This window comes from Erythrolamprus reginae, chromosome 6 (genome assembly GCF_031021105.1).
Source record: "Erythrolamprus reginae isolate rEryReg1 chromosome 6, rEryReg1.hap1, whole genome shotgun sequence".
Taxonomy (NCBI): Eukaryota; Metazoa; Chordata; class Lepidosauria; order Squamata; family Dipsadidae; genus Erythrolamprus; species Erythrolamprus reginae.
Window position 1 is genome coordinate 71,956,571 of NC_091955.1, and position 18,249 is coordinate 71,974,819.

The 18,249-nt window shown below is 39.1% G+C and overlaps 1 protein-coding gene across 1 annotated transcript in view; it reads left to right on the forward strand.

Annotated features, from left to right (window-relative positions):
* Positions 1 to 18,249, forward strand: part of LARGE1 (LARGE xylosyl- and glucuronyltransferase 1) — a 447,356-nt gene that overhangs the window by 323,293 nt on the left and 105,814 nt on the right. Inside the window, exon 8 of the mRNA XM_070756235.1 lies at positions 16,444 to 16,556. Within this exon, the coding sequence (XP_070612336.1) occupies positions 16,444 to 16,556 (113 nt within the window). The remainder of the gene's footprint in view (positions 1 to 16,443; positions 16,557 to 18,249) is intronic.

An 18,249-nucleotide genomic window follows, 5' to 3' on the forward strand; every position in this document is an offset into this window, starting at 1 on the left:
AGGGGACCAAAGGCCCACTAGTGCACTTATGTACGCCCCTTATTGGCCTCTTAGGAACCTAGAGAGGTCAATCGTGGATAGTCTAAGGGAGAAATGTTGGGGGTTAGGGGTTGACACTATTGAGTCCGGTAATGAGTTCCACGCTTCGACAACTTGATTGTTAAAGACATATTTTTTACAGTCAAGTTTGGTGCGGTTGGTATTAAGTTTGAATCTGTTGCGTGCTCTTGTGTTGTTGCGGTGGAAGCTGAAGTAATCATTGACCAGTAGGACATTGCAGCATATGATCTTGTGGGCAATACTTAAATCGTGTTTTAGGCGCCGTAGTTCGAAGCTTTCTAGACCCAGGATTGTTAGTCTATTTTCGTAGGATATTCTGTTTCGAGTGGAGGAGTGAAGGGCTTTTCTGGTGAAGTATCTTTGGACGTTTTCAAGGGTGTTGATGTCCTAGATGTGGTATGGGTTCCAGGCAGATGAGCTGTATTCAAGGATGGGTTTGGCAAAAGTTTTGTAGGCTCTTGTGAGTAGTGTGAGATTGCCGGAGCAGAAGCTACGTAGGATCAGGTTAACAACTCTAGAAGCCTTTTTGGCGATATTGTTGCAGTGGGCTTTAGCACTTAGGTCATTTGATGTTAGTATTCCAAGGTCTTTTACTGAGTGTGGGTTGGCTGTGATAATTTGTTTATTCAGTTCATATAGGTATGAAATTGCTTCAGTGATATACAGCAGAAGGCTTTGCTCATGCACAGAGGGTTAAGAAAAAGAAAATGGTGGTGGCTGGGCGGAGCCTTATGCTGCCGCTGCTACCAGTTTATTTATTTATTTTTTATTTATTTATTTATTTATTTATTAGATTTGTATGCCGCCCCTCTCCGTAGACTCGGGGCGACTCACAACAATAACAAGAACAATTTAAAAAACAAATCTAATAATTTAAAAAACACTAAAAACCCCATTATTAAAAGCAAACACACACACAAACATTCCATGTATAAACTGTATAGGCCTGGGGGAGATGTGTCAATTCCCCCATGCCTGACGGCAGAGATGGGTCTTAAGAACTTTACGAAAGGCAAGGAGGGTGGGGGCAGTTCTAATCTCCGGGGGGAGCTGGTTCCAGAGGGTCGGGGCCGCCACAGAGAAGGCTGTTCTCCTGGGTCCCGCCAAATGACATTGTTTAGTTGACGGGACCCGGAGAAGGCCAACACCGAACCAACGGGTGCTGCCACTACCGGTACACCCAAACTGGACAAAACTGGCAACATTTCACCCATGCTTATATATTAATTCCTTATAGGGTCATCTTTCAAAACCAGAAATGCCAGAGCTCTGTTCCATAGAGTTCAATAGTGGAGTTGTCAGGGATTGAATTTAGTCTATACATTTTTACTGATTATGGAAATTCACCGATTATGACTCTACTTTCAAAGAGAGAGCAAGTAGTGCCCTCTTCATAGGTGAAAAAGAACATGGGGGTACAATATGCTGTGAGCTCTTAGGGCTATAAACAAAATTATTTGAGTTTTTAATTCAGGAATTATAGAACCATGAAATTGAAAGGGAAATAGAATTTAGGAAATTCTTCCTCATTGTAAAAATCTGAATTAAAACATATCTGACACTTTGGTTTTCAGTTTTCATTGAACGTGTCCTTATTTCAATTGTCATGCAGTGATGTGCTACTGTGAAATGATCAAAATGCAAGCATTCAACCACTTAAAAAAATGCAGTGGTTTTTGTCTTCTTTTTGTATGCTTTTGAAGGACTTTTCAGGTAGAAAATGTACTTTTGCTTTGGGAGTTCAATTAAAGTGTGGGAGGAAGTAGAATTTTTAATGAGAAGCAGAAGTGTGAAATTAAAGAGTGAGAGTAAATATGATTCAAAATGAAGGAGGCCTGTAATGAATAGTCAGTTTTTTTCTGGTAGGCAAAACTCCCTTTTCTGATGCCAAATCCATTGGCTTTAAAACCTGCAAAGAGGAATACAGAAAGATTATTCTTTCTGAGATTATTTAGCGAGGGCTATAGAAACATAGAAACATAGAAGACTGACGGCAGAAAAAGACCTCATGGTCCATCTAGTCTGCCCTTATACTATTTCCTGTATTTTATCTTACAATGGATATATGTTTATCCCAGGCATGTTTAAATTCAGTTACTGTGGATTTATCTACCACGTCTGCTGGAAGTTTGTTCCAAGGATCTATTACTCTTTCAGTGAAATAATATTTTCTCATGTTGCCTTTGATCATTCCCCCAACTAACTTCAGATTGTGTCCCCTTGTTCTTGTGTTCACTTTCCTATTAAAAACACTTCCCTCCTGAACCTTATTTAACCCTTTAACATATTTAAATGTTTCGATCATGTTCCCCCTTTTCCTTCTGTCCTCCAGACTATACAGATTGAGTTCATTAAGTCTTTCCTGATACGTTTTATGCTTAAGACCTTCCACCATTCTTGTAGCCCGTCTTTGGACCCGTTCAATTTTGTCAATATCTTTTTGTAGGTGAGGTCTCCAGAACTGAACACAGTACTCCAAATGTGGTCTCACCAGCGCTCTATATAAGGGGATCACAATCTCCCTCTTCCTACTTGTTATACCTCTAGCTATGCAGCCAAGCATCCTACTTGCTTTTCCTGCCGCCTGACCACACTGCTCACCCATTTTGAGACTGTCAGAAATCACTACCCCAAATCCTTCTCTTCTGAAGTTTTTGCTAACACAGAACTGCCAATGCAATATACTTTGATAACATAAGCAAATTATTTTATCTTACTATATGCAAAAGAATTGACAAAATTAGAAGCAGGTATATGGTATATATGTAGAATAGGAAGTATTATTATGGGCTTAAATATTAATTACCAGTAAATACTAATTATTTAGTCTTTAATATAGTTATGAAAGTAATGATTTCTGAGGCTGTGTCATAGTGATAGGAAATTTCTATTGATATCTACTTTTTATTTCTAGTATTTAAACCAGTACTAATTCTTAAAGCTTCTATTCTTTATTTAGATGAATTCTTACATGGTGCTTTTACTAATGGATGTTTTATACTCAAAAGGCTCCACTCTAATAAAGTTGATTAAATCCACTGTGGAGCAGAGGACTTTATGACACATATGTACCATAAGAATAACTGGGAGAGTGGTAGTCAAAGATGAAAATCCGTAATTCATTTTTGGTAATGAATTCATTGTTGTGTTCCTAAGCTGTGCTGAGATTTGTTTTCATTAACATGCTAATTGTTCAAACATTTCTCTGCAGGTAAGTAGCTATAGGCACCTGACATGTTTTATTTTTAACATAATTATTCCTGTTATCGTCTGAAAAAAATTATCCCTGGCTATTCTCTCTTAGTACAGTTGGTTCACAATGGGAGACATACAGATTTTATTTAAAAAATACACTCAATGATTGGCTGAATTGACACATCAGGCACAGATTGTGCTAATCGCTGGCTTGTTTTTATCACCGATGAGCAGCTGTTATGACTTGGTTGACACTTTATGCTAAGACATAAGCCATGATTTACAAATCAAAATAGCTGGGTTCATACAGTGCACTACTTCAAAATAAACTAAACAAATTACATAATGTCTTGGAATAATTGCCAAAGCCAATATTATATACCTCTCTTCAATTGCTTTAAGGCACTAAAGTACAGTGGTACCTCTACTTACGAACTTAATTTGTTCCGTGTCCAGGTTCTTAAGTAGAAAAGTTTGTAAGAAGAAGCAATTTTTCCCTTAGGAATCAATGTAAAAGCAAATAATACGTGCGATCGGGGAAAACACAGGGAGGGTGGAAACCCTGTTTCCTCCCAGGAGATTCCTAGAGAGGCCCCATGGAGGCTTCTCCCCTGCCTTTTCTGGCCCTGTTTCCTCCCAGGAGATTCCTAGAGAGGCCCCATGGAGGCTTCTCTCTGCCTTTTCCAGCCCTGTTTCCTCCCAGGAGATTCCTAGAGAGGCCCCATGGAGGCTTCTCTCTGCCTTTTCCAGCCCTGTTTCCTCCCAGGAGATTCCTAGAGAGGCTCCATGGAGGCTTCTCCCTGCCGTTTCCGGTTACAGTTTCGGAGGCTCAGGTTTGTAAATGGAAAATGGTTCTTGAGTAGAGGCAAAAAAAATTTGAACACCCGGTTCTTATCTAGAAAAGTTCATAAGTAGAGGCATTCTTAGGTAGAGGTATCACTGTATATAACCAGAACTGAAAGACAAGGGATAAACAAGAAATCATACACAAATCTGCCTATGATGAAGAAACTTTTCTTAAACCTGTGACTGGTTAAGGTATCAGAAAAAGGCTTTTTGCAGTCCTGTTTAGGATATGAAACTTCTAGAAAAATCTGATAATAGTATTCTGGGTAGGTTTCTACCGGTAGGGTCTGGTGTACCGCTTTAGTAGTGGCGCGCCGATTGCACAATTTCCACACAATGGTCCAGCGCTGTTTTTGCTGGTCCATGCATAGTGCCACCCTTTCCCCCCAATTTTTGGTAATTTTTTTGCTCTCTGAACATGCACAGAAGGAAAATTGTCCTATTTATTTTTGCGTTGTTTTTTGCTTGTTTGTCTGTTTTAAACTATATTTGAAAACCAATAAAACTTTTTTAAAAACATAAAAATAAAAAATAATTGAATTTGCAAAATAATTGCATGCACAAAATCAAAACCTGTTCCCAAATATTATATCCCCATAGGGGGTTAGGGCAGCTGCTCTGTCCCATTGTAGAAGATCTTTACTCCATTTTCATTCTTATACTTTCCTGAACCGTTGAATAGTATTTTATCATTCAGTTAACATTTATTTTGTTTGCTTATTTTTTATATTGTCAGTATCTTTTTGGAAAAATTGGAAAGGGAAGATATAGACTTCTTCACGTATATACCATTCCTATCAATCTCCAAGCATAGTTCCCTCTAAGCTGAGCAGTGAGCAATCGCTCACTTAAAAATCATCATCAACTCAGAGTTTTCCAAACGTGCCCAGAAGCCGAGAGGGAAAGAGTGAGAGGGAAGGAGAGAGAGAGGAAGAGAGGAAGAGAGAGAAACAGATAGAAAAGAGAGAGGAAGGAAAAGAGAAAGAAAAAGAATGGGAGTAAGGAAGAGAGAAAGAAAATCAAAATCTAGTTTGAAACTAGCTCAACTATTTAAGTGGCATGTTGATATTGATAGAGTTGCCCTATTATGAGCTCACTGTTATAGACACACAGTACAGTATTTTATTTTGAAATTCTCTGAGGCAAAACAGGGTGGGTTTTTTATTTGTTTGTTTGTTTGTTTTATTTTTTTATTTTTTTTATTATTTCTGTGCCGCCTAGTCCCGAAGGATGGGAATGCAAGCTTTGCATTTGTCTGCATAATGCTTTGTATCTCTTCCTAGAACTGCATGTTGAGACAGGTGCTAGGTTTGACTCCGGGATGCTCTAGAAGTACTTCATGCAGATCAAAACTGAACAGTTACACAGTATAGACACTATACTTTTCCGGGGGCCCCCCCAAAAAAATTAGAGGGAACACTGTCTCCAAGTATGCTATACCTAGGAATGAATGAATGAATGAATGAATGAATGAATGAATGAATGAATGAATGTGTATGTGTTGCGTGCATAAGAACATAAGAAGAGCCATGCTGAATCAGACCAAAGCCCATCGAGTCCAGCATTGTGGATCGCAGTGGCCCACCAATTGTACATGGGGATCTTGAGCAGAAAGAAAAGGCAAAACCCTCCCTTTCCCTTGTACCCCAACAAATGGTACTCAAGGGAATCCTCCCTGTGTCAACCAACATAGAGGCGGCACTTGGATATCCGTTTCATGTGACATCCAAATGTGAATACACATACATACACATATACACACATATATAACATGGTATATACACACAGACATACATATATAGATGCATATGCATAGTCACACAGCACATCTTCTAAGAAGTTGGTTTGGAGAGAGACACTCAAAGTATCAAAATCCTGGAGTGCAGAATGCAGAATGTATTTGTTTAGGGTTTGGGGTTTTTTTCCTGTTCCATTCCTTGTTATCTGTCTTTGTGAAAGAAAGTGCTAAATAATTATTTTTATTATTTATATATAGTGCCAAATCCAAAAGCACTTAATTTGGATATTTTCCAGTCCATGACCCCTGCCACAAAAAGCAACTGATAGCAAAGACCCAAAGAAAGCTGTGATTTTATGCAGTCCTTCTCTGCTGGTTTGTTACATAGTCACTGGTCTTTTACTTCTGAGTAAAACCTTTATGGTGAAGAGTGCTCACAGCAACCAGCAGTTCCAGTGAAATGATGAACAGTGTTGTAATGGCAAAGATGCACATTCTGCCTTTACGTGTTTATGTGCAACATTATAATACAACTAAAAAAGAGACATATATATTTTTCATAGCACCACAAGGGACATTTCATCTTCAGTCTCCTGTTTGTGTGATATAACAGTTTTCTATAAAATATACATATTACTGTCAATTTTATCTACAGCTCCTTTCCTAATGTTCCATAAAGGATTGTGTCTTTTTTTCCCCAGTTGCCACATACTGAGTTGTTTTCCTTGAACTGTTTGTTCATGCTGTGTAACTGTTCAGTTTTGATCTGCATGAAGTACTTCTAGAGCATCCCGGAGTCAAACCTAGCACCTGTCTCAACATGCAGTTCTAGGAAGAGATACAAAGCATTATGCAGACAAATGCAAAGCTTGCATTCCCATGCATACACCAACATACCTTTTGAATCCGAACTACAGCATAGCCCTACAATTTCCCCCAAATTTAAGAAGTTGCATGTAAGAAAGCATGGACATGAACTACAAATAGCCTTTGTTTAACAATCTATTACTTAGTGAACATTTAAAGTTACCCCATATCCCCCCAAAATGTACTTAGGACCAGGTTCCAGAGTTCTGATGGTGCAATCATATGACCATATATTGGGTGTTTGGCAATCTTTGCAATCATAAAACCATAGTTTAGGTGTTTGGCAATCTTCTCTTTGCAATCATATTTTAGGTGTTTGGCAATCTTCTCATCTGTATAGCTTGGATGTCAGCAACTCACGGCTCTGGAGATGCACACTGTTTTTTGGGCCATCTGCTGTGGCTCCCTGTCCCATCACTGGTTGGCTTCACCCCTCCGCCCCTTTTACTTCTTTTTTTGGAAATATTTTAGGAAAACTGGACTGTCTGAGAAATGATCACCAGCCATGGCATAAGCTTCCTTTGGGGAAACCTTCCTCCTCTTCCTCCTCCCCCTCCTTCTCATCTCATGGCCAGCTGTGGCTGAGCCTGAAGGGTGCGCATGCATGGGGAGACTCTCCTCAAACAAGCACTAAAGTGCAGGAAAGGTGCATGCAGAGTAGGTGGCCATTCACTTAAGGAGGGTGTCCCTGCACATGTGCACCCTCCTGGCCAGGTGGTCACAAGAGGAGAAGAAGCGGGAGGAGGAGGAGGGTTACCAGAGAGTGCAGGAGCGAAGTGGCCCTATGCCTGTCTTTGCATCACATTTGTGCATAAGGCAGCCTTCACTTCCTGGTGCTTCAGGTTGGAGCTCACATCCTCCATGCTAGGCATATAATCTTACAATTTTGTAAGATTTCACCTGTCCTGTGACTGTCCTTCATACATTCTTTCTTTCTTGCCATTTCAGGCACCTCAGCAGGAAAGTTTATCAGTCCATTGTCCAGTACTATGCTTATTATACACAGCTATAATACTCACCTGTTGGCCTGAAGATGCATGATGAATGTGACCATCCTTGTATTTCGATGATGAGAAAAAAATGGGAGGTTTCTTTTCCAACAGGCTATTGCTCCTTAGAAGGTATTAAATTCATACTTCAGCTATGAAGTGAAAATAAATAAAACTTTACTTAAACAACTTTGAGTAAACTCCCAATTTACCAAACCTTGATTCAACAGATATTGGATGCAATGGAAAATGTTTATTTTGCCATTTTTCCATTTTAGGCATGCAGGAAAATCCTTTTTTGATTTAATGGGGTATAATGGCTATCCCTTTGGACCATTAGTCCATTAAATTGAAGATTTACAGTAATTGGTTCTATGAAAGCTTGGGTAACAATATTTCACTTATTTTAGTTTATTTATTTATGAAATTATATGGCCACCTACTCACTCACAACAATAGTAGATGGCTTAAAAGCAATAAAAACACAATGTAGAAAATAAAAAAACCCGATAATTTTAGTAGCTTAAAACTGGAAAATAAAAGAGCATTGGTGAAAAATGTAACCAAATGTAACTTTTGTATGTTCCTTACATGCATCGTATTTACCTGAATTTAATTTGTAATAGCTTTGTCTGTCCCAATGATGGTGAACCTATGGCACAGGTGCCACAGATGACACGTGGAGCCATATCTGCTGACACTCAAGCCGTTGCCCCAGCTCAGCTCCAAGGTACATGTGTGTGCTGGTCAGCTGATTTTTGGCTTACACAGAGGCTCTGGAAGGGCATAGTTTGGCTTTCAGAGAGCCTCTGGGGGAGGGCGTTTTTACCCTTCGAGCTCCAGGGAAGCCTTTGGAACCTGAGGAGGTCAAAACACGAGCCTACTGGGCCCACCAGAATTTGAGAATAATAATAATAATAATAATAATAATAATAATAATAATTATTATTATTATTATTATTATTATTATTATTATTATTATTTATCTCCGTAGACTCGGGGCGGTTAACAACAATAATAAAAACAACATGTACAATCCAATAATAAAAAACAACTAAAACCCCTATTATAAAACCAAACATACACACAAACATACCATGCATAACTTGTAATGGCCTAGGGGGAAAGGCTATCTCAACTCCCCCATGCCTGGCAGTATAAATGAGTCTTGAGTAGTTTACGAAAGACAGGGAGGGTGGGGGCAGTTCTAATCTCCGGGGGGAGTTGGTTCCAGAGGGCCGGGGCTGCCACAGAGAAGGCTCTTCCCCTGGGGCCCGCCAAACGACATTGTTTAGTCGATGGGACCCGGAGAAGGCCAACTCTGTGGGACCTTATCGGTCGCTGGGATTCGTGTGGTAGCAGGCGGTAATCTGGTCCAATGCCATGTAGGGCTTTAAAGGTCATGACCAACACTTTGAATTGTGACCGGAAACTGATCTGTAGCCCATGCAAGCCACGGAGTGTTGAGGAAACGTGGGCGAATCTTGGAAGCCCCACAATGGCTCTCGCGGCTGCGTTCTGCACGATCTGAAGTTTCCGAACACTTTTCAGAGGTAGCCCCATGTAGAGAGCGTTGCAGTAATCGAACCTCGAGGTGATAAGAGCATGAGCGACTGTGAGCAATGACCCCCTGTCCAAATAGGGCCGCAACTGGTGCTCCTGGCGAACCTGGGCAAACGCCCTCCTCGCCACAGCTGAAAGATGATGTTCCAATGTCAATGTCTGTTTCCAGACTCCAGAGAGCCTCCGGGGGGCATGGGAAGATGTTTTTGCCCTTTCTAGGCAGTGAATTATGAGTGTGGGCACTCGCACATGTGTGATAGTGTGTGAGCACAGTCTTTTGGAACCTGAGAAAAAAAAGGTTCGCTATCGCTGGTCTATCCAGTGTAACTTATTGATCCCAAGGAGGCTGATTTTCAACCCGGTGATCTTCCATTTGATAATGTACAATTTACCTTGGCTCATTCTTTGGACATTCCATGTTGCTATACCAGTGTCTTCATACAGTGCAGACCTTTGCTTTAACCAATGGCTGCATTAGAAACTGAGATTCCTGCTGGATTTGCCCTAGGTGCATTATTAATGCCTTGACTACTCACTCCAGATTATAAATATCATACCTTTTGGCAACTCATTCAATGAAACACATCTTTCCCTGAAATCAAGAAAAGACCCAGCATCTTCAAAGAGTTGTTGATGTGTTACACCTGTCCCCACAGGCTTCGAATCACTTTTTTTTCCATTTTGAATCCAGGTTGCTGTGCAATTCTGATAAATAAAATGAAAGTATTTAAAACTGTTTTACAATAGTGATGGCAGCCTTGATCTTTAAGCATTTCAAATAGAACAATAAGGCATTGCACAGGATTTGGCCATCAAGTGCAGGCGATTTAGTGTGTTAAGTTTCATTTATTATTGTTGAAAATAATATCTAAACTCTTGGGAGTATAAGAACTAATGTGTGTGTTTTTTGTGTGTGTGTGTGTGTGTGTCGGTTTTCATCCATCCAACTGACTGAAAATGGATTTAGTAAGAGCGCTTGCCTTGATAATACTGCTTTTATTTATAAGAGCTTCATAGCTATCTGTTATCTTGCTAAGTCACTAACTCCACTCTTTCACTTTAATAAACTTTTCCATCTCCTTCCATTTGGGAGAGACTGCTCTGCTGTCTCTGAAATATAAAAGATTCTATACTGGGACCAGATATCTTGGGGGGGGGGGGGGTTCTTTAATTTCTCTTCTCCTTCATCCTCCTGGATCTTTTTTCGCCAACATAACAGATGAGAACAACTCCATTTCTACTCCGTATTCTGCTGATTATCATTTTGAAATGTAGCATGATGCTAGAAATATGAGCCCTTATACAGTAACTCACACCTCTTGCACCGAATACCACGGTTATATAATTTGGTGGTCAGCTTTGGAATTAATTCATTTTGAGCCTCTGGCGCTGAAGGAAGAAGTTTATTCTTTTTTTAGCCACTTGTGTATGTCTGTATGTATATATACAGCATATATGTCACAGGTTTTTCCTGAATTTGAAAATTAAGGGAGACTAGAATAGATCTATTTCAGCCTTGTTCTGACCTCATCAGCTAGCCATACCCTCACTGGGATTTGAACTTCAATATACCAGGGTGATTCAACACGAAAAAACATATACAGTGTGTGTGTGTGTGTGTGTGTGTGTGTGTGTGTGTGTGTGTGATTTTGTGTGTGAAGGGTTACTCTGAGCAATATACCCAGGAGAAAACAAAATGTTGGGGACAATATGTTGACATTTGTACAGCTTGCTTAGAGATGGCTGTAAAGCACTATGAAGCAGTATATGCTGTAAGTCTAAGTCCTGTTGCTATTAAATGAATAGAACTTATTTGCTTCTCTACCCCAACATACATCATACATTCCCTAATCTTGCTAATATCACCTAGAACAGTGTTTTTCAACCAGTGTGCCGTGGCACACTAGTGTGCCGCGAGACATGGTCAGGTGTGCCGCGAAGAAGGAAGCTCAGGTTCCAGCCTCACAACTTTTTGCTGAGAGAGAGAGTGAGAGTGAGAGAGAGAGAAAGAAAAAGAGAGAGAAAGAGAGAGAAAGAAAGCAAGAGAGAGAAAAAGAGAGTGAGAAAGAGAGAAAGCAAGAGAGAGAGAGAAAAGAGAGAGAAAGCAAGAGTGAGAGAGAAAGAAAGCAAGAGAGAAAGAGAGAAAGAAAGCAAGAGAGAGAGAGAGAGAGAGAAAAGGAGAGGAAGGGAGAGAGAGAGAGTAATGAGCAAAAAGGGGAGGAAAAAAGAGAAATGAGAAAATGATTGAGACAGAGAATGAGAGGAAAGAGAGAGAAACAAAAGAGAGAAAGAAGTGACTCTTGATTTAAAGCATATGATAAAAAGCACCCAAAGAATAAGAGAGAGAAAAACCCAGCCATCACCTGTTTTTGGAAATGTTTCAAGAATGTGTATACACACACACACACACACACAAGGGTGGGGAGGAGACAGAGATGGAAAAAGAGAGGAGAGTGTCTTAGAGTGTCATTTTGGTGGATGGTGTGTCCCAGGATTTTGTAAATGTAAAAAATGTGCCGTTGCTCAAAAAAGGTTGAAAATCACTGACCTAGAAAACCCTTCTTCTTCTTCTTCTTCTTCTTCTTCTTCTTCTTCTTCTTCTTCTTCTTCTTCTTCTTCTTCTTCTTCTTCTTTTCCTTTTCCTCCTCCTCCTCCTCCTCCTCCTTCTTCTTCCTCTCCTCCTCCTCTTCCTCTTCTTTCCCTATCTCCCTCTTCCTCCCCCGCCCCAATCTCAAAAAAACATTGCAAACTGCTGGAAAAATATGGGTACTTATGTTCCTTATAGCAATGCTCATTTTTGATCCTCAAAGTCCTGGATGTGATTATGTTGAAACATAATTGCTTTGATTTAAGAGTACAGCTATTTATATGTTTATTTAAGAATGAGTATAAATTAAACCTCTGTATTATTGTGAGCACACTTCTAGTCTTGTGTCATCCAATTTATTAGTAGTTTGTTCTCAGATATTTTGTTTTTAAATCCCTTTTGGTCATCTGTCAGATGCCTTGGTTGATAACCCTTTAATCTCTTTAGCCAAGACAGGATTATCTGCCTGCTTGAAAGAATGGGGGAAATGGAGTGGAGATATAGTAAATGCCTTCAAGGCAGCTATATTAAAGAAGTGATTATTAGATCATTCTTCTTGTTTAATAGATAAAAATTAAAATTTCCAAAGAGTTGGAGGGAAGAGGGTTCATTTTCTACCCTTTTGAATGTATTACATTCTGATTAACTAAATCCTTGCCATCCCAAGGTAATCCACAAGTAGGAAGGGGCATTTTGTTATCCTTAATCTGAATTTGTGATAGAAGAGAAAAGATGCTGATTTAACGCTGACCTTCAATCACAGGGATAATTCCTTTGTGATATTTTTGGGCACAAATACTGTAGTCCTGATTCTAGCCATCTATGCAAACTCCAGGCAGTATTAAAGTTCTTTTCAGAGCATTAAGCAACAGCAAAAAGAATCAATTGTTCCATGTTGAAGAAGTCTGGTTAATATTTCATCACAGAATATTATAAAGAGATTTATCCCTCCCCTACTCTCCACAAATCCCTTTTTGCAGAAAGAAAGAAACAAATAGGTAGTTGAAATATTACCCAAAAAATTGAAACCCGGTGAATCAATGTGGTATTTAGATTTCATAATAAATTAAGGGTACAGACAGTGATCAGCAAAGACTTCATGAACTCAATCTGTGTAGTCTGGAGGACAGAAGGGAAAGGGGGGACATGATCGAAACATTTAAATATATTAAAGAATTAAATAAGGTTCAGGAGGGAAGTGTTTTCAATAGGAAAGTGAACACAAGAACAAGGGGGCACAATCGGAGGTTAGTTGGGGGAAAGATCAGAAGCAACGTGAGAAAATATTATTTTACTGAAAGAGTAGTAGATGCTTGGAACAAACTTCCAGCAGACGTGGTCAGTAAATCCACAGTCACTGAATGTAAACATGCCTGGGATAAACATATATCCATCCTAAGATAAACTACAGGAAATAATATAAGGGCAGACTAGATGGACCGTGAGGTCTTTTTCTGCCGTCAATCTTCTATGATTGGTAGCCTTACATGCAAATCCAGTCTAGATACAAAATGGACTGGGAACAATATGGATTTAAAAAAATATATGAATTAGATAAAATAGTACAAGGTATGGAGGATAAATTGATAACTAAAAATTATAACTACCTACTGAGATACAAATTGGAAGAGGGGATAGTTAAAGAAAATGTGATAATTTGGGCTAAAAATTTTGGTTATAATATAGAATTAGATAAATGGGAGAAATTTAGAATAAAATTTATAAACTGATAATGTCTGTAGCCTATAAGGAAAACATGCATAAAATGTTTTACACTGGCACCTCTCACCTGCAAGATTGGCTAGAATGTTCCCCAACACATTATTAAACTGCTGGAAATATGACCAAAGCCAGGGAACATACTACTACATGTGGTGGATGTGTCCTCCAAAGCAAAACAATATTGAAGCAAAATCAGAGCATTCCTAATAGAGATAACTGTACAATCCATAGAAATTTTTTATTTATTTATTTATTTATTTATTTATTTATTTTGTCCAATACACAATGAGGGTTTTAGTGGGTATATATCAATATACACATAGTAAAATACATGATGAAGGTTATAGAGGAGATACTCATAGTAAAATATATCTAAGAAATAATAGAAAAGAAGATATAGTAATAGAACATATCAATGAAAGAATAGAAGAAGAGATATAGGAATAGAAGAAAGGTATAGGAGATATAGGAGAGCAATAGGACAGGGGACGGAAGGCACTCTAGTGCACTTGTACTCGCCCCTTACTGACCTCTTAGGAATCTGGATAGGTCAACCGTAGATAATCTAAGGGTAAAGTGTTGGGGGTTTGGGGATGACACTATGGAGTCCGGTAATGAGTTCCACGCTTCGACAACTCGGTTACTGAAGTCATATTTTTTACAGTCAAGTTTGGAGCGGTTAATATTAAGTTTAAATCTGTTGTGTGCTCTTGTGTTGTTGTGATTGAAGCTGAAGTAGTCGTTGACAGGCAGGACGTTGCAGCATATGATCGTGTGATCTTAGATCTTGTTTAAGGCGTCTTAGTTCTAAACTTTCTAGGCCCAGGATTGAAAGTCTAGTCTCATAGGGTATTCTTTATTGGGAATATTACCAGAGACTTATTTATTTATTTATTTATTTATTTATTGGATTTGTATGCCGCCCCTCTCCAGAGACTCGGGGCGGCTAACAGCGACAATAAAACAGTGTACAATAGTAATTTGGTATTGATGATTAAAAATCAATTAATATAAAAACCAAACATACATACATACATACCATGCATAGAATTGTAAAGGCCTAGGGGGAAAGAGGATCTCAATTCCCCCATGCCTGGCGGCAGAGGTGGGTTTTAAGTTGTTTACGAAAGGCAAGGAGGGTGGGGGCAGTTCTAATCTCTGGGGGGAGTTGGTTCCAGAGGGCCGGGGCCGCCACAGAGAAGGCTCTTCCCCTGGGTCCCGCCAGGCGACATTGCTTAGTTGACGGGACCCGGAGAAGATCCACTCTGTGGGACCTAACTGGTCGCTGGGATTCGTGCAGCAGAAGGCGGTCCCTGAGGTAATCTGGTCCGGTGCCATGAAGGGCTTTATAGGTCATAACCAACACTTTGAATTGTGACCGGAAACTGATCGGCAACCAAAGTAAGAAAGAATTACAACATCTAACTATATGTATTATAACAGCTGCAAGAATAATATTTGCACAAAATTGGAAAAATAAAAACCCACCAACATTTCATTAGAAAGGTTTTAGAGTGTGCTGAAATGGATAAGCTTACAAAGAAATTACAAAGAAAAAGAAGAAACTGAATACTATAAAATATGGGGAAATTGGTATGTGTGGCTAGAAAAGAGGGCTAAAAAATAAGAGAAAATTGAACAAAGATGACAGTGGAGTCAACAGTTGGGAATTAATGGATGTAAATAAAAAGGCTATAGAAGGAATGGTAGTACAGTATTATTTCTTGTATAAAATTGTATAAAATTTGTATATAAAGAAAGAAACTGTAGAGGGAAAATTGAATAAGAAAAAATGCCTTCATGATGTTAAAATGTTGATGAGAAGAAAATTACATATATTTCTGTTTCTTGTTTTTTTTAAAAAAAAAAAGTTTAATAAAAATTATTTTTTTAAAAAATAAAGAAAAATATTTATAGCTCAGGCTTGAAATAAGGGGTACTTGGTGCTCTCTAGGTTTAGCTCAGCAGCAGCAAACCCAGTATAGACATTGAACTGTTATTGGTGAATACATCCTATTATGTCAGTCTTGTAAAACTTTAAAATTTTAGTGAAGACATGTGCAAGTACGCATTAAAGTCCTTTGATCTACTAATCTTTTGATGATTAATCATCCATGTGTAGAACAGGTAGTCCAGATGGAGAGGAAATCAACTGTAACAAATGTTGTACTTGTGATAATGAATTCTGCATTCAATCTAATTAATTTACATAAAGATTTCTGTATTGCCATTAAAACAGGCACCTTACCCAATATAACTTACTCTGACATTTATATTGGTCCCTTTATTAACTTTGTGAAGAGACATATGAAAAACACATCTTTCTCACTGTAGATAAAGGAGTGATTGTTGATTGAATGGCTAAAACATTTTTCTTTCTTTCTGAATATGCTGGGTGTTTTAAGATGAGCCTTTCATTTGCAAACTGCCTTCATTTTTCTGTTTCTTTTTTTAACCAGGGAAAAGATCAATTAAGTAGAAAAGATTGATTTCCTTTACAATGTCATTTGATTGCTACTGCCTAGAACGCTCCATCTGAAAACAGCATATTTGCTTTCTGGTGCACATTATATTTCTGCCATTTAAAACCCTGAAATGTACATAGAATTGAAAACTATTATATTTTATTTGACAGGTGGATTGACAAGAAGAGATCCAAGGTGTTTTATTAAAGAATGCTTCTAATTTGTGAGGTTTCTTAGGCTGATTTCTCCCTTCCTTTTGTCCTCAGCACGATGGAACTGCTCATAATTTACAGTTAATAAAGCTTCTGTTTTAATCTTGATACAACCATGCTGAAGCATGAAGGCCTTGCTTTTTGCCATTTTCACTGCAGCTCGCCTTTTTTCTTTGTTTGCATTGCTTACTGATTCCAGGGGTTATTCTGTTACTTCTGGATAAATTGCGCAAGATGAAATGGGAACAGATGTGGAGACTCACCGCTGAAAGAGAGCTGATGAGCATGCTCTCCACCTCTTTGGCTGACCAGGTGAGTGTGTACTGACATCAGGACCAACCCTGAATGTAGGAAATACAAAACTTTTACAGCCAATATTGATGGTTCATTGCAGGTAGTCCTTGGCTTACAACCATGTGTTTAATGACCATTCAAATTGTGTTTAATGGCCATTCAATTATTACAGTGCTGAAAAAAGTGACTTATGACCGTTATCACATTTCCGACCAACACAACATTCCCATAATCACATGATCAAAATTCCAACGCTTGTCTACTGACAGGTATTTAGAGTAGTTGCAGCTCACCTGATCACCATTGGCAACCTTCCTAATCAAGTTTCAACAAGCAACGTCAAATGGCAAAGCTGGATTCACTTAACAACAGTTTGATCACTTAACAACCAAGCCGTACAGGTCATAAAATCAAGTGTGATTCTCAGAGTGATAGAGATTCAAGTCCCATTTGTGGTCATAAGCCAAGCAGTACGTGTACAGGAGTTTTCCTAATAATGGATGCTTATCATATAAGAACATCAAATCCAACTTTCCCAAAATAATCAGAGTGCTGATACAGATTATATAAGCAAACTATGTTGATGTATAGGAAGTAGCTTTCAAGAAACACACTTTTGTCAATTTGTTGGTATTTGTTCTGCCTGACTGGCTCAGGCAATGTGTGATAGTCCAAGGAAAAGAAATCAAACACACACATGCTCTGCTAATCAGCAAACTTGTATTAAATAAACAAAAAAGGGTTACTCAAAACAGTTCTTAGTGTCCAAAAACAATGATAGTGCAAGGCTTACTTCAGCCACATACAAAAACACAGGAAAAAACAAACAGAGACAACCTGGAATGAGCCAAGACGTTTCAGGAGTCCTTTTGAATCTTTGAAGCAAACAGCAAGTCCCAGAGTTTTCACCTCCCACTTGTCTGAAAAAGCTGGGTTGAAAACTCCAACGGCACGGAACAGAAACTTCAGAGCAGAACAAAATAACACAGATAAACAGCTACAGTTTGCCTTGGGCCGTTGTTCCCTTTTATACCTTTAGCCCTCATTAAGGGAACCACACCCAGCCCTCAGTATAAGAACCACACCCAGCCCAGGTGCTCCTATACTCCTTAAAGCTATCTCTTCTTTGCATAGCTCTTTGGCTACGCAGATCAATATATTGATCTGCGGAAGAATCCAGAGATGAAAGACTGTCTGAGGGACTGTATGTCAAATCCCCTGGGCTGTCTGCTGAATCCTGCGTCCCAATGGCCTCGTCCTCCTGGCTGGCTGCCACATCTTCCTGGCTGTCAGCCAGGCTTTCACCTTCACTTTGTGCCGCTTCTCTCCCATCTGTGGGAGCAACAGCTGGCCCAGGCCCAAACACAACAGTATTCAGGATGAAATCTTTTTAGGGTAGGAATTATACATCTCAAGAATCATTTAACAGTTTAAATACTTTTATGCTATTTCAGTGATGGTGAACCTATGGCAGGCGTGCCTCAGGTGGCAGCTGAGCCATATCTGAGGGCACGTGAGGCATTGCCCTATGTCAGCTTCAGCGTATATGTGTGTGCTGGCCAGCTGATTTTTGGCCTTCTTTTCTGCCATTTTTTCAACGTCCCCAGGGTTCAGGGAAGCTTCTTAAAAGCTGGGGACAATGAAAAACAGCCCAATCGGAAGTTCATTTTAAAACTTCCAGTTGGCCCATTTGTAGGCTTTCTTGAGAATG